Genomic DNA, 22,920 nt, shown 5'->3' on the forward strand with positions numbered 1-22,920 from the left:
CCCTTCCCTCCCTATTATTATCCTCATTTTACATTTGAGGAAACTAAGGCAGACAAAGGTTAAATGATTTGTCCAAGATCACATAGCTTATAAATGTCTGAGACCAGAATTGAATTTAGGTCTTCCTGACTCCATCCTCAGTGCTCTATCTATTTGTCCACCTAACCACCTTTAAAAAAGGGTTATATAATGAGATGATAATGATAATGACACTCCTCATTAAACCTAACCTAGGTTCGGCCACTAGGGTATTAAGGAAGAATCCAGCAGGACTGTCTGTTCCTCTTCATTGAGACCAGCCAGCCTTCACTATGGTTTCGACATCAGAGTTCTCTTCTATCCGTCAGGAAAGTTGGAAACAGATGCCAGTTTCTTACTGTTAGAGGTAGCAGGGACAGAAATCAGTGCTGGAAAGTGGTTGTGATTAGTGGAATCAGTACCCAGGCCAATGAAACCACAGATTTTTTTAAAATAGCAAAGTATATTCTGAAATCCAAGTTTGGGCTTTTCTTGGAAAAGTATGATTTTCTCTTTTCAGCTGAGAATAAAAAATGTTTTAAGATTCTGAAGAGGATTGAGGAGGACTCCCAGAACCTCAGGTCTCTCTTACCAGAACAATGAGATTGTAAAAGAACCAGAGGATTCAATTTCCTTAAAATAAGAGTAGTATGCATGTGTTTTTTTGCTGGGAAGGGGAGCAGGTAATGCCTGTGTGCCCTGCTCTGTTCCAGCTGTGCAAGAGGAGAGACAGAGAAGCCGCGAGAGGGCTGAGAATGAAGTGGAGTCCACCAGCAGTGGCCATGAAGACATGCCGGTGGAGAGGATCCTCGAAGCGGAACTTGCTGTTGAACCAAAGACTGAATCCTATGGAGACACAAACATGGAGAACTCGGTAAGTGGCCATGGATGAGGGTCCTGGGTGGCCAGATGGCCTCTGTCCAAACTGTGGAATTTCCAGTCCCGTTTTCTATGTTTACATCTCCCTATTTATTCTTTCTTTAGACAAATGATCCCGTCACCAACATATGCCATGCTGCTGATAAGCAGCTCTTTACTCTTGTTGAATGGGCCAAACGCATCCCCCACTTCTCTGACCTCACCTTGGAAGACCAAGTTATTCTTCTTCGGGCAGGTAAAGGGGCTGTGGGTCCCTTCTTTTCTGTTTACCTGAGCTGCCATCTTGGAATTATCCTGGAACTGTTATACCATCCAGTAGGTGGTTGGCACAGTGGATAGTGCCTTGGACCTGGAGTCAGGAAATGCTGAGTTCAAATGTGACCTTCAGCACTTACTACCTATGTGATCTTGTTCTGCCCCAATTTCCTCATCATAAAATTGCTATAACAACTGTCTCCCATGATTGATGTGAGAATAGAACGAGATAATATCTGTAAATCACTTTGCAAACCTCAAACTGCTACATAAGCACTAGTTATTATTATTGATAATTGTAATTACAGTATAAAATATGTACTAAAACTGTATTCCATTCTGGGACCACGTTATATGGAGACTTTTTACACTTCAGTTCCACTGGATGCTGAGTTCAAGTCCTGATTCTAACACTAATTACCAATGTATTTTCTGAATCCCAATTTCCTCGTTTGTAAAATGAGAATCACAACTTACACTCTCTACCTCACAGAGTTGTGAGCAAAGTGCTATATTTTGCTCTAAAGGGCTATAGAAATTTGAACCAGTATTTAGTAACTAAGCATCCTTGGATACAGTCTAGGATTCAATTCAGTATCTAGAGCCTATTAGGTTCCAGGTATTGGGCCAAGGGATATGACATGTGCATAAGGCATTAAATACAAAGCCCAGACAAAGCGATTTCAAGAGAAATGGAGTGCTAATTGGGGCTCAGAGGTCAATCAGGAAAGATTTCGTGTAAGGTGGCGTGCTAGCTGTGCTTTGGAGGAATCTAGGGATTGAGTCAGAGGGGAGAGGGGACTGCCATCCAGACACGGGGGAACACAAGTGACAAGACACAAAGACAGGACATGAACATCACCTACTGGCAACATCTAGCAGGCCAGTTTGACAGAGACAGAGCATGTGAAGGTGAATAATATGGACTAAGACCAAAAAAAAGTAAGTAAGAGTCAGGTTGTGAAGGACATTAAATGCCAGGCTTAAGATTTGGCATTTTATCATAGAGGCAATAGGGAGCTATTAAATAGTGAGTGTGTGTGTGTGTGTGTGTGTGTGTGTGTGTGTGTGTGTGTGTATTTGCAGGGGAAAGTGTGACATGATTAGATCTCTGTTTTAGGAACATCAGTTTGGCAGCTAATTGAAGAATAGTTTGGCAAGAAAAGAGATCTTTACATTGAATTCCTTCCTGTAATGAAAGAACATTGTTTATCAATGAATCGAGCAGCATCTACTACATGTCAGGCACTATGTCAGGCACTGGGGAAATCAGTATAAAGAAATTTAAAGTTCCTAAGGAACTCATATGTTGGCTTTTTTTTGTGACTCAATCGGTGTGGGGCTGGTAACACTGGAGAGCTAGGGCTCTTGACCTCCTCAAAAGGAAGATTTGCTTCAATATTATGATTCCAGTGGCCACTTGGGGCCAAGGTAGTTGCCTAGTTTGATATACACTTAGTAAAGTCTTCTCATTTTGGAAGAAAATCTCAGCCAGTGGAAACTGTCTTTAATTTTTCTAATAAGTTTTCCTCTGGCAGGAACAAATAGAAAGGATTCCATTGGAAGCATCATAGCAACATGTGCATTATTATTTTTTTTTTTGAGGGAGAGTTGGTGCTAGGGAGGGGAGGATAAATAATTGCAAACAATCTACCATCCCTTCAATTCTCCTAATAGCCAAAAAGAACAGAGAAGAGACTTAGATTAGGGGACACAGTCCCCAAGTGACCACACTCAGAAAGAAGGTCTTCTGTACTGCGAGGTCAACAAACAGCAGCCATGGGCAAAAGCATCGATCCTTTCATTGACTTCTCTTTCACTCTTCGGTTTTCTGCAGAAAGCAATTAAAGAAGAGCTAGCCAGAGCTGTTGGGCTAGTGTTCTTTGGGTTGGCCCCTTCTACAGCTTATTGTGTTGTTGTTTTGTTGTTATTACTTGAAGGGAACCAGGCAAGACCTCTTTTGGGAAGAAGAAAGGCATTTGTTATTCTGGGGGGGTGTCTTTCCGTGTGTGTGTGTGTGTGTGTGTGTGTGTGTGTGTGTGTGTGTGTGTGTGTGTGTCTTTGTGTTACATTTGTTTTTAGAGAACTATATGTCAGGTTTTATAAGTGATCTGAGGTCTTGGGCATAGAGGATGTGAAAGGTTTGGCAATGACGAATCTGTCATTAAGTCAGTGACAGCCAGAACTTTTGGATGACTTCCCTCTTCTCTAGGCTTTCCTATGTCAGAGATCTCAGGACGCTGACAGTCCCACCACTGAGATAATGCCACCAATGAGATAACACCAGAGAGAGAAATGGCCGATATGCTGGAGTTTTGTACTCCTTTTGTCTTTGATCACTCCTGTTGTTTTCATACTTTATGCTCATGCTTCAAGTCCAGTTTGTTGGGTTTGTGGGCAAGAAACCACACTATTTGCTTCTCAGTCACATCTATGCAGGTGTTCTGAAAAACGAGGAAGTCTGATAATTTTGTTTTTCTTTAAAAAACCCATCACATTATTTATTTATTTCTATGCTGCTACCATGCTCCGGGCTGATCTGGCATCACAGACCTCTCCTGCCAACCTCCTAGGTTGTCTTAGGCTGGAAAAATGTCTCATTCTGACCTTTTGTTGGCTCTGCTGCTCCAACATTTGACTTTAGGAGTTATTTCAAAGTTGTTTGGAAGGGAATATTGGGAGAGTCAAGCTGGATTGTTGCCTCTACGCCGCCATTTTGGCTCCGACAATTTTTTTTTAATCAAAGGACTCTTGACAGCCATAAAACCACCTTTGTGATAAAAGAGGCACGTCTGTAAATAGAATCTATTTTTGCGCAGGCAAAGAGATGTCTTAAACAGCTACTTCTATGTTCTAGTCACCAAGTTGACAAAGGACACATTTTCCAGTCATAGAAAAGGACCTAAACCTAGTTCCAGGCAAAATTGTGAAGCACATTTTCCCTTTGCTACCTCAAAACTTTTTTTTCTTTACCCTTTTCCTCGGGTAACTATTCTCTTTCCTCCCCAAATCAAAACCGTCTCCCAGGAAAGAATCTGTTAGTAACTAACTACTGACATTTGAGTTTTACTCTACCACCGGATAGTGGATGACTTGGAACTTTATCTTTGTCTTCATTTATACAATAAAAGATTTTATCCTTTCTCTGAGTTCTTGCCTTGGCTCTGTCATTGAGCTATGTGAGCTTGGACAAATCCCATAGCCTCCCTGGGCCTGAGTTACCTCATCTATAAAATGATGGGACTGAATTTAATATCTTTTAAACTTCCTTCCAGCATCAAGTCTAATATCCTGTGATTTAAACAAGTTTTTAACATGTTTAAAAGAAGTAGGACACCTCCTGTTAGGCAACAACAATATAAGATTTGTATGACTTTCCAAGACTGTAGGAATTAATGACTGGGCATAAAAGGAGGAATTAGCCTCATGAAAGTCCAACATATTAAAACACTATTGTGATTCTTATTGTGCAGATGACATGAAGGAAGGTGAAGGCCTTTGTTTAAGGCTGTGTAGGATTCTAACTCCCTGGCACAAGTGTGTTGTACACTGATGAGCCAGGAGAAATTATTTTGAATCCTAGTTAATGTTTGAAAATGTCTTTCCCTGTGTTTGAAATGTTGTCTCCTATCTGTCGGTGCCCATTGGAGATTCTGAGCTTTTACTGCGGTGCGTGTGACAACTTATCATAAAAGGATTATATATATATATATATATATATGCATGTGTATATCACATGAAAAGAAAATTTTCCTGGCATTAAAATGTGTACATTGATTTTTTTCAAGTAATGTGGAAAAGTGTTCCTTACTGCTTTTCTCTAAGTATTCCACTGTAGGAGGATGACAATGTTTCTCATCCCTTAATTCTAGACCTTGGACACCATTTAGCCCAAGAATGGCCTATGTTTCTTTGATTTTTGAGACAATACTTTCATTTGTTCCTTCTAGACTATTTGTTGTTCAGTCATTCATTCGTGTCCAACTCTTCATGACCCCATGGACCATACAGTCCATGGGATTTTCTTGGCAACACTGGAGTGTTTTGTCGTTTCCTTTTCCAGTGGATTAAAGCAAACAGAGGTTAAGTGACTTACCCAGGATCACACAGTTAGTAAGTGTCTGAAGCCAAATTTGAACTCAGATCTTCCTGACTCCAGGTCCAGTACTCTATCTGTTGAGCCAGGAGGGGGCAGCTGGATATGAACCAGGAACTCTGCTAGACTATAGGTTCCCAAAAAAGGTTGGAGATCACATCATCCTTCTTTATATCCTGAACAGTGTCCAGCGTGGTGCTAGGCAACCAACATCTGAATGGGGAATAAATAAATTGCATAGAAATTAGTTGTATAATCATGCAATAGCTGAATTAAGAAAGATTGACGGAGATGGATGCTGTGGGTGGGTAAGCAGCCATGTATTAAGCATCACGGGAAGTGTTAATGAAGGTGCCAAAGAAACAGAATTAGACTATGAACTTTTTGAGGGAAGGAACTTCACATTTATTTGTACTCCCCACCATTCTTAGCACAGTGCTTTGCAAATAATAGGTTCTCTCTGTCTCTCTCTGTCTTTGTGTATCTCTCTTGTCTCTACCCCCCCCCGTATCTCTGTCTCTCTCTCTCTTTCTCTACATATACAAATAGACAGACAGACAGATAGATAGACCTATATGTCTATGGACTAATTTACTCAGAAGACATGGTATTTGCCCTCTGGCCACTCTGCTAGGTAATGCTGGAAAGACCCCATGGCATACAAAAGTGTACAACTAATACCTATTTTCAGCTCTTCTATTAATTAGCTGTATGGTCTTAAGCAAGTTTTTTAATCTCTCCATATTTCAGTTTCCCCATCTGTCAAATGGGTTTGCTAAAACTTTTCTGTATCACAAAGCTATTAACTTCAAATGAGACTACAATTGCAAAAACACTTTGATGGGATTAAAGACATGTGATGTGTAAATACATGGAATGCTGTTGTTGTTGTCATTATTTCTGGGTTAAAGGGGTCAGCTTCCACCCAGCTCCATCTCCTTTCTTGTTCTCCCAGGCTGGAACGAATTGCTGATTGCCTCCTTCTCCCATCGCTCGGTGTCTGTACAGGATGGAATCCTCCTTGCCACTGGTTTGCACGTCCACCGAAGCAGTGCTCACAGCGCTGGGGTTGGGTCCATCTTTGACAGGTGCTTTTCCTTCTCCTCCTGAATTCCTGGGTTGGAGTTTGTGCTCTGGATAGGACCTGGCAGCACTGAGCCTGAGGCTGCTCTGCGCATAGGCAAAGCATCCATAGATTGCTTTTTGTGCCTGAGATGGTGAGGAAGAAAATAAAAATATGTGTATGTGTATGCATACATATTTATAATGTACATAATGTTATAAGCACGTATTCATATATGTATGTATATGCATGTGTGTTTGTGTATATACATGTATGTACCCACATGGGTATAAATACACATGCATTCATATATGCATATGTATAAGTACACTATATACATATATACAGGTGGCTAGGTGGTACAGTGGACAGACCACCAGGGAAGACCTGAATTCAAATCAGACCTCAGACACTTACTTGCCATATGACCCTGGGTAAGTCATTTAACCTTGTTTGCCTCAGTTTCCTCATCTGTAAAATGAACTGGAGAAGGAAATGGCAAACCACGCCAGTATCTTTGCCAAGAAAACCCTAAATTGGGTCATGTAGAGTTGGAGATGATTGAAACAAATGAACAACAAAAATACATACATACATACATACATACATACATACATACATATATATATATGTATGTATATGTGTGCTTATACACATCTATTTATATAGAGAGACTGTGGATATCAGATAAAGACAGATGAACTATTATTTTAAAGGGAATAAATGCAAGTAGCATGGAGATCGGTGACTTGGGTGGGGGGGAGGGAGTAGATGCCCTCCGTCTTTTTCTACAGTCCTAGACTATGGCCTCTATCTTCATGCTATAACTTGAAAACACATTTACCTACCTTGCTATGATGTCTGTTTCCCCCATTGAATGAAATTTTAGAATTTTAGAGCTTTCACAGAACCTAGAGGTCATCAAATGCAACCCTTTCATTTGATAGATGAGGAAACTGAGAGAGGAAGTGACTTTTTTCCCAAATTCACACAGAGTTCATTCCAGAGCTGCGATTAGAATCCAGGTCTGCCCTTTCACTCCAACTCTGATTTCAACATGGCACACTTCAATCAGTCTGTATTGAGCATCTGCTACGTAGATATGCAGAGAGGCCCTGTGGCATGGTGGGTAATGGGACAGCTGAGGACTCAGGAAGACCTGGGTTCAAGTCTTGTTTCGAAAATGAAGGATGACGAACAATCACAGCATTTAACTTCTCAGAATTCAATTTCAGATGAGCAGTTGATTTGCGTTGCTGGAAGAAATTCTTCCCCAGATGAAATGTGGTTTGTTAAGAAACAAAACAAAATGAAACAAAAACAAAATCTCCTATGCAAACAAAAACTAAACAAAACACTTGGTTATGTTAACCCCTTCTGGGAAGAATCAAAGTAAAAAAGGTTGCATTGGCTGCAAGATAACAAAAAGTGATTAGGACCTGGCCCCTGCCCTCTGGGGCCTTCGAGACTAAGAAAACAACCCAGGAAGAGAAATGGGGGAAAGTCAAAGCTCTTTTTTTCAGAATGCCTCCCCCGAGTCTACAGCCCTGGATTTCTCTGCTTCGGTGCTGTAGCTTGGCTCTGTACCTGGCATTTTCTCACTGTGCTGATTACCTCTTCTTGCTTCCTGTGAACAGAGTTCTCACTGAGCTGGTTTCTAAAATGAAAGACATGCAGATGGATAAATCCGAGTTAGGCTGCCTGCGGGCCATTGTCCTGTTTAACCCAGGTAAGTCTGCTGTGCTAAGGTCCTCTGAGGCTGCCAGTGCATAGAGCGTCGGACTTGGGGTCAGGGAGACCTGAATTCCAATCCTGCCTCAGTTCTTATTTGGCAAAGTGACCCTGGGCATATCACGCCACTCTCATCTCTCTCAGACTTAATTTTCCCATCTGTAAAATGGAAACAATAATAGCACCTACCTCTCACAGAGCTGTTAGGAGGAATAAATGAGATAGCAACATAGATAAAGCACTTTGCAAACCTTAAAATGTTATTCAAATGATGGCTACTCTGATTATTATTTCTTTTTTTTTTTTTTCATGGGCTCCCAGAGCACTATTTGACTCAGTCCTCTGGGTCAGCTTTGCCAAATCAGTTTAGGAAACAGTTATTAATTACCTGCTATGTGTAGAATACAGACCTAAATGGAGGTGGTGGTGATACAGATGACGAATTACATATTCCTTGCCCTCATGAAGTTATTTTGATAAGAAGAGAGTCTATTAGTAAATAATAATAATGATAACTATAATAATGATAACAACAATAATACTATATCTGTCTTGTGCTTCAGAGTTTACAAAGCATTTTGTATTCAATCAACAAACATTGGAATGCCTAATCTAGAAAGCCTTTGCTGACCTTCTCCTACCACGAACTGTTAGTGCCCTTCCTCCCAAACTACCTTTTGGTTGTACTACATATTCTACATATATACATGTATGTAGTACATGCGTGCATACCTAGATATATACAGTCCTATCTGATAACATATAGGATGTCCCAAAAGTTTTGGTGCAGATAGTTTAAGATGGCACCAAGACTTTTGGAACATCCTGTAAGGGCTCATTGCAAGTAGAAATTGTTTTCATCCTTTGTCTTTGCATTCCCAGTACCTTAAACAGTGCCTGCTACTTAGTAGGTACTTATTAAATGCTTGTGTATTGATTAATCTTTGGATTCCAGAATCAGTCAGTTGACGGGACTGAATTTGAAGAACCTGCTCAAGCTTGCCCTCCCCTGGCACAGCGTTTTGAGAATTCAGGATCACCTCCATGATTCAGTGAGGTGACTGAGAAGGCCTTCTAGTTGTAGAAATAGCTAGTTTTAGTTATGGGCAGCTGGGTGGCACAGTGGGTAGAGCGCTGTGCTTGGAATCAGGAAAACTCATTTTCCTAAATTCAAATCTGGCCTCAGACAAGCTGCGTGACCCTGGGTAAGATATTTTACCCTGTTTGCCTCAGTTTCCTCATCTGTAAAATGAGCTGAAGAAGGAAATGGGAAACCATTCCAGTATCTTTGCCAAGAGAACTCCAAATGGGGTCGTGGAGAGTGGGATGTGACTGAAATGATGAACAATGACAACAAGTTGTGGGGCAGGGTGAGCAGGGGCCCACTCAAGGACTATTTCAGTGCTTCCTGAGGATTACAGCAATGTCTGACAGCCCTGGTCAGATAGGCAGCCATGCAGCTGGTACAAACTGAAGGGTATGGGGAAAGCCTGATACCTCCCCTCCCGCCTCTCCCTACTCCAAATATGAGTCTCATCTTCTCAACCTGTGAACTTTGGGTCTGGGAAATTCCCAAGGAAGGAAGGAGACAAGCATTTGTTAAGAGTTTCCTGGGTACCAGGCCCCATGCTACGCGTTTTATAATGCTCATTTGTTCCTAACAACAACCATGGGAGTTCGGTCCTATTATTACTCCCATTTTACAGATGAGGAACTTAAGACAGACAGGAGGCAATTTCACTTGTCCAGGATCACACTGCTAGTAATTTATTCAAGGCCAAATTTAAACACAGATCTTCCTTAATCCAGGCTCAATGCTCTACCCATTGCCCCACCTAGTGAGACAGAAGAGATTCATCCCTTTAGGTTAAGGCATTGTTCCTGAAAGCCATTGTTAAAATGTAAACCTCACACATGAGAAGGTAACACATGAAGGCACTAACATACCTTAATGTCTTAGCACCAGATTATTAGGTAGGGACCTGGCAGTAGAAAAGAGTCAAGGAACTGGGGGTATGAAGGTCCTGAAACCTACATCACAGTCTTCCCTTGCCCCCCTCTGGAGAGTCAGTATGAATAGTCAGCTGCTCTATTCTCCTATTTTTACCCAGCAGCACAACCTGAGTTAATCTTCTTTTTCAGATGCTAAGGGCTTGTCCAATCCCTCTGAAGTGGAGGCTCTCCGAGAGAAAGTTTATGCTACCCTTGAAGCATATACCAAGCAGAAATACCCTGATCAGCCTGGCAGGTGAGTTAACAGCTGTGTGTGAGTTGGGAGCTCTGCCCAAAGAACTGTGTTCCCAGAAATTTCCTCCATGTTTTGGAAGGGGAAGGCAATAGAGAAGGGGGAGTGGTTGGATCAAGTTGACCCATGTGGGAAACCTTTGGTAAAGATGGGCTGGGCAGGATATTGGGGATTCTCATATGGGGAAGCAATCTTCTACACAGGGGTCTGTGTACTGTGTATATCAATGTCTTCCCCCCTATGTTTTTTTTTTTGCTTGTTACAAATATTGAGAAGAGAAAGACATTGTGGATACAGGAATTTCACCTAGACCTATGATTTCAGAGTATAGAGAATTCCTGGTGTGGAACTCCCTCCCCTGATACTGACTGGAAACTCATTTATAATCTGAACCAGATTAAAATGTAATTGGGAAATATTTAACAAAATAAGTCAATATAAGATGGTATTCATCTGTGGTCATTTAAATTAATATGCAGCACACATGAATTTTTATATTGCCTGGGGAACAGGGATATTAGGGGACTTGCCTATGATCACACAGCTAATTTGTGTCTGCTGACACAAGACTTGAATTCAAGCTCTCCTGAATCAGAAGCTAACCCTCTATCCACTCTCCCCATACTGCTTCTTCATTGTAGATGGTGTAAGCATTAGCTATCATCATTGATATCACCATATTGTTCTAACAGAGTTGATGTCTTAAACCAGTGTCCATACAAACATAGCTTATCTGAGGGAATCTATTATTCTAAACTGCTCTTACTGTTATTGTCCCATTATGATTTCCTGCCTCCAAACCTTTGCTCAATGCATTCTTCCTTACTTGGGATATTTTTCCTGATCTCTGCCTTCGCAATCCTATGCACCCCTCAAGACTCAGCTCATGTCCAAATTTCCATGAAACCTTCTTGCCATCACATTTATTTGTTGATCATGAGCTGGTTTGTGACATGGTATATATACACACACACACACACACACACACACACATATACACACATATATACACACACACATACATATATGTGTGTGTGTATATATGTGTATGTGTATATATGTGTGTGTATATATGTGTGTGTGTGTGTATAAACATACACATTTAATTTTTTATGTATTAATGTCCTGTCCTGGAGTGCAGAGATTTTGTCATACTTATTTGATATCCCTTATGTCAATTAGCAAAGTGCTTTGCATGTATACAGGCCTGAATAAATATTTATGAATTGATAAAACCCATAAAGAAGTAGTTAGCAGGTTAGTAGAGAATGTGATATCAATTATCTTCCTTCCAAGAAGAAGAAGAGGAGGAGGAAGAAGAAGAAGAAGAAGAAGAAGAAGAAGAAGAAGAAGAAGAAGAAGAAGAGGAGGAGAAGGAAGAAGAAGAGGAGGAGGAGGAGGAAGAAGAGGAAGAAGAAGAAGAAGAAGAAGAGGAGGAGAAGGAAGAAGAAGAGGAGGAGGAGGAGGAAGAAGAGGAAGAAGAAGAAGAGGAAGAAGAGGAAGAAGAGGAAGAATGTGGCAGTTGTTTGTTCTTCAGTCTTAATCTGTAGAATTTAAGATTTTCCCTGAATATATTTCCAAACTTTTTTTTTGATCTACAGTTGTTTCCTAGGAACAGGTCAGGGGAGAAGCTATTTGTTTCTGCTTCTAAATCATCTATAGCCTGTTTTATTTTTGTTGGGGAAATGGGATGACATGATGAGGGCTCTACCACTTACTACTTTTGCAACCTTGGCAAATCACTTTCTGCTTATGAGCCTCAGTTTCTCTATTTGTAAAATAAGGAGGTTGGTCCAGGCTGATTCTAGAGAATCTTTCAGCTCTAAGTCTTTGATCCTATGACCTTTGAAATCTCTTTTAGCTCTAAAAAGATGATCCTGAGGAGTGTGGCTGTACTTCCACCTACAGCCACTAGGTGGCAGAAGAGATCAGCGTGTTGGGCTTGGAAATTACAAATATTTGAATTTCAAATTCTGCCTAAAACATTAGCTGAATGACCCCGAGCAAGTCACTTAAGCCCTGTCGTCCTAGTTTCCTCATCTTCAAAATGAGAGGGTTGGATTTGATGGCTTTTAGAATACTTTCCAACTCCACATCTATGACCTTATGATCCCTAATTGGGCTTACGTTCACCTCTAAGGGCAGGTAGGTGGCCCAGTGGATAGAGTTCTGGGCTTGGAGACAGCAGCACTCATCTTCAGGAGTTTAAATCTGGCCTCAGACACTTACTAGCTGTGTGACCCTAGGCAGGTCACCTAACCCTGTTTGCCTCAGCTTCCTTATCTGTCAAATAAGCTGGAAAAGGAAATGGCAAACTGCTCCAGTATCTTTGCCAAGAAAATGGGATCATGAAGAGTCAGATATGACTGAAAATGAGCAAACAACAATCACCTCTAAGACCAAAAATCTGACCCTTGGGGTTAGCACTGTAGAATTTCAGAGTAAGAAAGCACCTGAGAGGTCATCTGGTCTGGGAGTGTCAAACATATAGCCCGCAACACTCCCAGAGTGCAACCCGAGCCAGATTAAAATGTAATTGGGGAATATTTAACAAAATAAACAAAAATGAAAGAAAGTATTAGTATGTCATCATTTAAATTAACATGCAGTCCACATGGATTTTATGTATTGTTTTCTTTTTTCTTTTTTTGGCTAGGCAATGGGATTAAGTGACTTGCCCAGGGTCACACAGCTGGTATTATATGTCTGAGGTCACATTTGAACTCAGGTCCTCCTGAATCCAGGGCCGGTGCTTTATCCACTAGCTGCCCCAATTTTATGTATTGTTTAATGGTCCCTGATACTAATTAAGTTTGATGCCAACCTCCTGACTCATGCATGAATACCTTCCACTATATCCTGATAGGCTGTCCTCTAGCCTTTGTTTTGAATACCTTTAGTAGTGAGGAATTCACTATCTCTTTGAGAGTTCGCGTTCCATTTCTGGACAGCTCCAGTTGTGAAGAAGTGTTTGCTTATATAGAATAGAAATCTGTTTCCTTCTAACTCCCAGATATAGGCCCCAGTTCTTCCCTCTTGAGCTATATTTGAGATCCTAATGGCTCTGTTAATTTAAAATAATGCTTTCCTTTGCCACATACTATCTAGGCAAACCTAAGCAGGTCACTTTCAGTGATCTTTTGGTGCCCCAGGCAGTTAATTCTTTAAGACCGTTCTCACTGGGAGCTCCTTGTACTGATGGAATTACAGGTCTAGTTTAAAAAAAAGTTCTAAATAGTAGTTTTTCACCTTGTTTGTTTCCAATTCTAGATTAAATAAACACGTAAGTAACTAAAATTTCTTTTTGGTTTATAGCTATGATTTCACTGGTGTAGTAAATTTCCTCTACCAGTGGAGATGAACACCTGCTCTTCAATTTACTTCTGAGAAGTACTTAGAACTGAAATGTCCAGGGTCACACAGCCAGAGGAAATATTTGAACCCAGGTCTTTCTGACTCTAAATCCAGCTCTTTACCTCATGTTGTATCTATGTCTGTCTTTTTCTCTGCCTTCATTGTCTTTTTCTTCATTCATTCACCTATCCTCATTCTCTGTGTGTCTCAGTGCTCTCTGTGTCTGCATGTCTCTCTTGTCCCTGATCTCCCGACCAAACACACACACACACACACACACACACACACACACACACACACACACACACATACACACATGGAAACTTTGGAATGGGACTTGACAGGATTAGCTAAGGAAGTACCCACACAGTCTTCAGGATTCACTTCATGTCCCATCACACTCTTTTGTGATTATTCATCCACCCAAGTTTAGTCACTTTTGTGTTACTTGTGTTACACTCACTTCAGCTGATACTTAGCAAGTGCCAAAGAGTACATGGAGTACATGGTCCTGAGCTATGATATAAAGAAAGCAGCTGTAGCCATGGGGTCCTGCTCTTTTTGAATGAGTTGCTTAAAATATGCAGTGCCACTTGAATGTGGTGCCCATAAAAATAAGAATAAGAAACCATTGACAGGTTTCGTGAGCTGAATCTAGGACTAGAGGTGATCACTGCAGAAACCCATCCAAGGAAATCTGGACAAAATTTAGTATCTCTGACACCGGGGGGGCTGTGTCTAGTAGGGTAGTCTGAGGGGGTGGCCTTCCTATCATTCACGCCTCTGGGCAGCAGGTACACCTGTGTATAGGTAGGTTTTCTGTTTGTTTTTGTTTTTGAGTAGATTGGCAGCAGGAATAGACAGAGAGGCAAAGGCAGAGGCATCTCCTAAATGGGAGTGTGCTGCCCCCTAGTGGTACACTGAACAACTTAGAATGAGAACTTGCCCTTCCCTATTGCTTGCAGATCCCAGAAAGTAAGAGCCCTGGGGAACATTTTGCTGTTTTCACTGGCTAAAACCCAACTCCCTAAAGTAAAGGTCAAGAACTCTCCTAATGGGTGTGCACAGTGGTCCACCAAAGTCATTGTCTTAACGACCTGAAAGAACTAATTAGGGCTGCTATGTCTATCCCCCTGCCGAATTGTATAGAGCGGGGGTCTTCAATTTTGTTGTGCCATGGACTACTTTGGTGAAGCCTAGGGAGCCCGTCGCAGAATGAGGGTTTTCAATGCATAAAATTAAACACATAACATTGCAAAGGAAACAAATTATTTTGAAAGTTGTGTGTGTGTGTGTGTGTGTGTGTGTGTGTGTTGTGTGTATCTCACATGTTCACAGCCCTCAGGTTAAGAACCCTTGCCATAGAGGAAATGTAATGTATCTGAATGCTTTGGGCAGTCACAGAGGTGAGGCATAATTTATGCATACATTTTAGTGGTATTCAGCAATTGTCTAGATTGCCCAATCACCCCAGATCATTCAAGCGGAAAAAGCCAACTTAGTCTGAATGATATAGATCCTGAATTGTCTGGGAAGGCTATTTCTATAGACTCTTGACCATAGTTTTTCTCAATATGGAGCCTGTTACGTGGGGTAAGAAAGGGGAAGCAATATTCAAGGCCTGATATAAAGTAGAATTTGATGTGTACTGAGTTACAACCTGATGATTTCCAAGAACTTCATTAGCCCCTAAAGATACTTTATTTATGATCTGACTGCTTTGTAGCATAGTGGATTGAGCAGGGATAGGGAACCTGTGACCTTGAGGCCACATGTGGCCTTCTAGGTCCTTGGGTGTGGCCTTTTGACTGAGTCTAAGTTTTACAGAACAAATCCTTTTATTAAGGGGATTTTTTCTGTGAAGTTTGGATTTCAGTCAAGGAGCTGCACTTGAGGACCTAGAGGGCCACATGTGGCCTTGAGGATGCAGGTTCCATATCTCTGGGGTAGAGCATTGGACTTAGAATTAGGAAGACCTGATTTCAAATTTTGCTTTAGATACTTACTAGTTATGTGGCCCTGGGCAAGTCTTTTAACCTTTTCCAATTTCAGTTTCCTAATCTATAGAATGGGAGTTGTGATGATCAAATGAGATAGTACATATAAAGAGTGCTAGGGAAATGTCAGATATCGTTATAATAATTAAAATTATTATTATAAAAAGTTCCAGAAAAGTAAGCACATGAGATCTGAATATTTTGTCAAATCATAGCATATCAGATTTGGTAGGGAGCTTAAAAATCATCTAATCCAACCCCACTTGTTTTATAGATGAAAAAGTTGAAATTTAAAGAGGTGATGTGACTTGTCCAAAGTCACTCAGCCAATAAGCGGCAAAGCTAGCTAGATTTCCTGACTTTCGGTGACATGGATTTTCCCTATTCCATCAAAACAACATATATCATCATGACTAAAGTTATGACTTTCCTTGGTGGAATAGGCAGATGAGAATAATTCATTCCAGTGGACATAAAGGCAGCTGAAGCAGGTGCGATGGAGTGCTCAGAGTTTGGTCAGACATCAAAGACACCAAGGTCACCCACTGCATCCTAGGCCATTGCCAGTCATCTTAACTTTTGTCTTGTCACTGGACCCAGATGACTCAGGAAGAGAGAATGAGGCTGCTGACTCTGTCTCATTTAAATCCAATTCATGCACAAGTCAAGACATCACCCTGCAATGTTATTGGTCCTGTCCAAAAATGAAGGACATACGACAATATTTGGAATGTAGCTCTAAAGTGATGTGCTAGCGTAGAGTTTTAAATTGTCTATGTAGATAGAGGAGGAGTTCCCAACCTGTTTGCAGTAGCAGCCCCACCATGCCTGTAAAAATTATATTTTGGGAAGTTTGCTTCACCGACCCCCAGCAATAATATTGTCACACCCACAGGCATCCGAAACCCAACGTTGGAAATTGCTGTTGCAGTTGAACAAACTGTTTCCCCATGGGTCCTTGAGCTTTCTCTTCTAAATGATGACTGGAGTTATCCCATTTCCAAAATATTATTTTTAAAGTCTGGGAGCATATCGTATGAAGAAAAGTGGAATGTTAGAACCACCAACACTTTATTGAAGAAAAGAACTCGGGGCTTTGGAAGGAAAGTGGGTGAACAGGTGGAGACTCAGGAAAATTGCAAGGTTGGAGCAGAAAAAGATAGAGGCCAAAGTGGGTCTAGATTAACCCCAGGCTGCCCAGATTTCTCCCTTCTGAACATTGTGCTATTGCTTACAGTGTGTGCTTTATCATGTAGCACTTGTTTCTGAGTGGGTGAATGAAGGAATGAAATAGAAATAGGTAGATTGATAGAGAGATGCTAGATAGATGGATAAAGCATTTATTATGCACCAGGTACCACAGAGCACTGGCAATATGAATACAAATACAAACAAAAAGAAAAACAATCTCTGCCCTCAAGGAATTTATATTCTAATGAGTGAAGACAACACAAAAAAATGGTGGAGGGAAAGGTACCTGCCCTGGTGGAGAAAGAAGTCTAGCGGGTCTGGAGCTGAGTCAGGTTAGAAGTGAGCCTGGCTGGCAGGAGCACTTTCTCTAATGGAGTTTCTAGATAGGAATTCACCAGTTGGAGGAGGAAGGTATAAGGGTAGAGGTATTGCTAGGGCCAGAAGGGCTCTGGGACTGACGTGGAGAAGTAACTTGAGATATTATGGGCTATTAAGTGCCTACCATGTGTCAGGCACTGTGCTAAGTACCGAGGATACACATACGAAAAAGCAAGACTTCGCTTTTAAGGGGTTCGCATTCTAGTTTTAGTGAGGAAGGCAATACATAAAGGGAGGAATAGGAGGGTTTGTGGTGAGATTGGGTGGGATGGATGGGATGACATGGTTGGAAATGGCTGGGAAGGAAGGGATGGCCTGGTTCTGAGCAGGACAAGGCTAAAGGTTGCTTTTGATAGACCAGGGTTCCAGTGCATGGTCTGAATTCAGGTGGTAAGCTGATGACAAGGACGGCCAGCATGCAGGTGACATGGTTGAAAATGGCTGGGAATTTTCTGGTATTATTTCATATGCATGTATGTGGATGTGTGTGTGTGTGTGTATGCATGGGTATACATATCTATGTATGTCTTCTTTCTCAACTGTACTACAGTATATAACTTCTTTGTGGATAGCAACAATGTTTTCTTTCTTGAAGCAAATAGATGGTACAGTGAATAGGGTACTGTACTGGGTTGGAGTCTGGAAGACATCAGTTCAAATCTAGCCTTGGGCACTTACTAGCTATTGCCCTAAGCAAGTCACTTAATTGCTGTCTGCCTCAGTTTCCTAATCTGTAAAATAAGGATAATATAAGCACCTACCTCACAGAGTTGTTAGGAGATTAGATGAGATGACACATGTAGAGTTCTTTGCAAATTAAAAAACCCCATACACCTGTCAGCTACTACTATGATTCCTTCTGTGTCTCTTCCCATGCCCCTTCCCCATCTAGGCTAAGCATAGTGCTAGGTACTTAGTAATAATAACTATCATTTACATATCGCTTACTATGTGCCAACACTGTGCTAAGTGCTTTACAATTGTTATCTTATTTGATCCTCGTAACAACCCAGGGACGTAAGTGTTATTTTCATCCTTATTTTATAGATGAGGAAACTGAAGCAAATAGAGGTTCAGTGACTTGCCTAAGGTCACACAGCTAGTAAGTGTCTGAGACTGGATCAGAACTCAGGTCTCCTTGACTCCAAGCCCGGAACTCTAGCCACTGTAACACCTAGCTGTAGGTGGTTAACAACAAATCCTTGTTAGTTGAGGGGACTATGAAGGTCAGAGGCAATTAGGGCTTTCTTTTATCCCAATAGTTCTTCCTTGTGTTAATTAAAATCTACCCCATCAGCAGCACTGTCGCCCATTTTTTGTTATCATTTTCCAGGTTTGCCAAGCTCCTGCTTCGACTCCCAGCCCTCCGGTCCATTGGCTTGAAATGTCTTGAGCACCTCTTCTTCTTTAAGCTCATTGGAGACACACCCATTGATACTTTTCTCATGGAGATGCTGGAAACCCCACTCCAGATTACCTGAATCCATCAGTTTTCGCTCATCATACCTGGGGACTCTCCAGGGCCCAGGATCCTGTGATCCCCCTCTTCTGCATACTCTCTTCCCAGCTGCCCACCAACCTTGACTCTCTTCCCATCCCTGTAATGTGACAGCTTGTAATAAAGAAAGTCTTTTTACACAGGAGACCTTTTTAGGTGGAGTTTTGCATAGATGATAATCTTAACTGTTCCTTGCTAGAAAGGGGTTGAGGGGTTCTAGCCTTTCTGATGGTTCTTGGGTCATTAACCAAACACTCTGTACATATAATTGGTTTAAATTATTTTTTCACTTGCCATAGAAGACAAAGAAATACAAATAATAAAATAATATATGACATTGGCGCTTGCTGTCGTGTGGCATATGTTACTGAATAGAATAACCCTACATGAGAAGAAGTTGCCTGGGGGAAGTGGGCAAGGATAGCTTTCATCTCTAGATCTCTGAGTCTGCTCAGGTTTGGACTGGTTACTCCAGAAGGCATTTGGGGAATCCTCAAGCTCTATCACAGCCATGTTCCTGGCCAGCACTGTCACACATTGAAGCCCTAATGTTTAATCCTTTGGAATGTCAACATCTCAGTAGGGTCCCTAGGAATGTAATTCATGGCTTGACATTAGAAAAGTTTTCTCAGCCTCCTAGACAAACATAGGCTGTGTATTATTTGATTTGAGCCCAAAATAATTTAAGACAATTTGCTTGTAGGTATGGAAGAGAGGGATGGGATGATGAGAAAGTTCTGAGTGGGCTAAATCATTTGCAGATGGGCAGAAGGTATTAACTCACAGGCTTCCTTTCTAGAGGAATGGATCAAGAAGATTACGTTATGAATAAATTTTTAAAAATCCACCCTTTGTCTGTAAGGGACTAGGTTTCTCAAAGGAGACACTTATATCATGGGTGTGTTCCAGGAATGCTAAGCGCAAAAATGGGATTGTGTTTGGACATTGAGTCATATTTAAAATTCCATAATAGAGATTTGTATTTGAGGGAATCCTCTTATTATTCTTATGCGAAACAAATTGTGATGGGGAGGCAGCAGAGAATGGTGGGAAACATGTTGAACCTGGATTCCCAGGACCCAGGTTTGAATCCTACCTGCTACTTAGCACCTATGTGACCTTCAGTAAATAACTCCATCCCTTTGTGTTTCAGCTTCCTCATCTATCAAATAAGAGGGTGCTGGACTCAGTGATTCCTGTGGTGCTATATAAATACTTATTCATTCCCCATTTTACAGATGAAGAAACTTAGAGTGAGAGAGGCTAAAAGTGACATGCCAGTCACATAACTAAGAAGTGCCTGCAGCAAAATTTGAACTCAGTTCTTCCTGACTCCAGGTTTGGCACCTAGCTGGATCTTACTCTCTCAACAAATGTCAAAGCCCTGCCTGGCTAGTCTGTAAGCCTGTTTCTGCCACCAGCCTGAGAACTCCCATCCTCAGCTCACAGGAATTTCTTACCCAAGGACAAAGGAATATGGCTGGCAGTGGCTTTGTTTCCTCATTACATGCTTATCAGTCAGTCGGTCAACTAGCACTTATTAAGGGCCTACTATGAGCCAGGCACTGTGCTAAACTGGGGATACAAACAAAGGTAAAAGCCCTCTCAAGTTTCTCAGGGTCTGTTTTGGGGGAGAAAACATGCAATTAAGCACAAACAGATAATCTCTATGCAGCATAAACTGGTGGCAGTCTCATAGGGAAGACACCAAGATTGAGGACTGACAGAACCTTCCTACAGAAGATGGGACTTTATCTGAGACCTGAAGGGCGTCATGGAAGCTGGGAGGCAGGAAAGAGAATATTCCAGGCATGAAGGAGAGCCAGCATAAATGATCAGTTGGGAGATGGGGTGTGTGTACAAGGAACAGCAAAGAGGCTGGTGGTGATCAAGAGCGCAGAGAAGAGAATAAATCTAAAATGGAAAAAGCAGGAAAAGGCCAGGCTATGAAGGGCTTCAAAGGTTAAATAGAGGATTTTATATTGGATCCTAGAGGTAGAAGAATCAATCATTTTTTTATCTGTGTATACATATACACATGTAAACACACATATATACATATACATATACATGTCCATATATGTGTATATATATACCCATATACATATACATGTATATATATATATACATACATATATATATACATACACACACACACACACATATATATGTGTGTGTATATATATATATATATATATATATATATATATATATATATATATATATATATACATATATATATATGTGTGTATATATATATATACTTTTTTTTGTTTGGTCATTTCAGTAGTGTCCTGCTCTTTTTGACCCCCTTTGGGGTTTTCTTGAGAAGGATACTGGAGTGGTTTACCATTTCCTTCTCCAGCTCATTTTACAGATCAGGGAACAGGCAAACAGGGTTAAGTGACTTGTCCAGAGTTACACAGCTAGTGTCTGAGGTCAAATTTGTAGACATACACATATACTTATGTGTATATATTGCTTATTTATTCATCTGTCTATCTATCTATCTATATCTATCTATCTATCTATCTATCTATCTATCTATCTGTCTGTCTGTCTGTCTGTTGTCTGTCCTGTCTGACTGTCTGACTATCTATCATCTAGGACTTTGGGAAAATTAACCTGACCTCATCAAGAGAAGTCTGGGCTTTCCTGGACTAGGGAGTGAAGTGCTAAGACTGAAATCTAATTTCTGATGCTTCTCGCATACTTTTCTTAGGATATGTGCATTTCCCATGACCTGTGGTGGAAATGGTGACCCAAGAATGTGGCAGTAGGCCTTCTCTCCCTTCTCAGGCATAAATCCCTGGCCACCGTACAGATGACTTATTGGTGCCACACTTAGGACTCCTGGAGTAAATAATTTCTCTCCCCACCATGGATTGTAACCCCATGTCCCATTCCGATCTTTGATCCTTTCCTAACCCGGCTCCAGTTCTAGCCTGGAGCGAAGTCCGAGGCCGATCAATGAGTAGCCCTTATCGCATCACATCTATCAGGCATGGTGTTTCCCGTAATTGCAGTTACAGGACCTCAATGAATGCTAGACAGAAGCTCAGCAGGAGCCAGACTGGCCTCTATTCATGTCTGAGTAACACTACCCTCATTCTGTGACTCCACAGGCCACCTCCATTGTTACCTATTGCTATTTACTCCCCTGCATTGGCAACTGATCAGCTATTCTGCCCCAAATGGAGAAATGGTCAATCTTCCTTAAGGCTCATCTCCACATTAGCCATTAACAGGCATTAACGGCACACATACCTGGAGAACAAGATATTTAATTATTAAAGAAGCTTAGTACACAAATTTCACCAGCCTTACGAAGGACAAAAATTGTATTATAAGTGTTTTACCCCACCCCAACTCTCCATAGAAATTCATTTATGTAATGCTTTAAAGTTTGTAAAACAACATATATGTATGTATACATATATATACATACATATATATCTGTCTATCTATCTATCTATCTGTCTGTCTGTCTGTCTGTCTCTCTGTCTGTCTATCTATATGTCTATCTGTCTGTCTATCTGTCTGAATGTCTCTCTGTCTATCTATCTGTCTATCTTGTTGGATCCTTACAAAAACCCTGTGAGGCAGGTACTAACATTATTCCTCTTAATAGGTGAGGAAACTGAGCAGGTTGAGTGATTTGCCCAGGGTGACATATCTAGCAAGTGTCCAAGTCAGAATCTGAAGCCAGATCTTTCTGACCTTGAGTCCAGCACTCCATCTTCTTATACCAAGTTGGCTGTGTTATGAAGGTTGAGATGTAGTGAAAACAAAATAAATAAAATTAACATTTTTCTCCACTCAACACTTATAACTGATGACTAGTCTCGAAAATGAGACTGCCTTCATGGGACAGTTCTATGTGTTCAGGTTTTAGGATCAACTCAAGTCAGTTCAATAGGTATTTATTAAGTGATTACTCTCTGCCAGACCCTATGTTGGGGAACAAGTCCAAATAAATAAGTAAAATAGCTCCTGATCTCAAGAAGTTTACATTTTCCTAGGGAGAAATACTATGCACAAAAAAGTAAATACAAAATCTATAAGGTGATTTTGGTGGTTGGGGTTGAGTGCCAATGATTGGGAGAACAGGGCCAGATATTATGAAGGCAGTGACTCTTGTTAATACTGTAGAACCCTCTTTCCCTACGTTCTTATTGAGACTAGGGAAAAAGGACTGCTAAGTCCAAATCTGTC

The 22,920-nt window shown here is 41.0% G+C and overlaps 1 protein-coding gene across 2 annotated transcripts in view; it reads left to right on the forward strand.

The window, feature by feature from the left end:
* Positions 1-19,017, forward strand: part of RXRG (retinoid X receptor gamma) — a 201,938-nt gene extending 182,921 nt beyond the window's left edge. For both annotated transcript variants that reach the window (XM_078154554.1, XM_020988596.2), the window contains 6 exons: positions 732-892; positions 1,003-1,132; positions 6,204-6,336; positions 7,949-8,040; positions 10,185-10,290; positions 18,541-19,017. In XM_078154554.1, the coding sequence (XP_078010680.1) occupies positions 732-892; positions 1,003-1,132; positions 6,204-6,336; positions 7,949-8,040; positions 10,185-10,290; positions 18,541-18,688 (770 nt within the window). In that variant the 3' untranslated portion in view covers positions 18,689-19,017. The remainder of the gene's footprint in view (positions 1-731; positions 893-1,002; positions 1,133-6,203; positions 6,337-7,948; positions 8,041-10,184; positions 10,291-18,540) is intronic.
* Positions 19,018-22,920: the final 3,903 nt, after the last annotated feature.

Source organism: Phascolarctos cinereus, unplaced genomic scaffold, assembly GCF_003287225.1.
Source record: "Phascolarctos cinereus isolate Bilbo 61053 unplaced genomic scaffold, phaCin_HiC Scaffold_5;HRSCAF=322, whole genome shotgun sequence".
Classification (NCBI taxonomy): Eukaryota; Metazoa; Chordata; class Mammalia; order Diprotodontia; family Phascolarctidae; genus Phascolarctos; species Phascolarctos cinereus.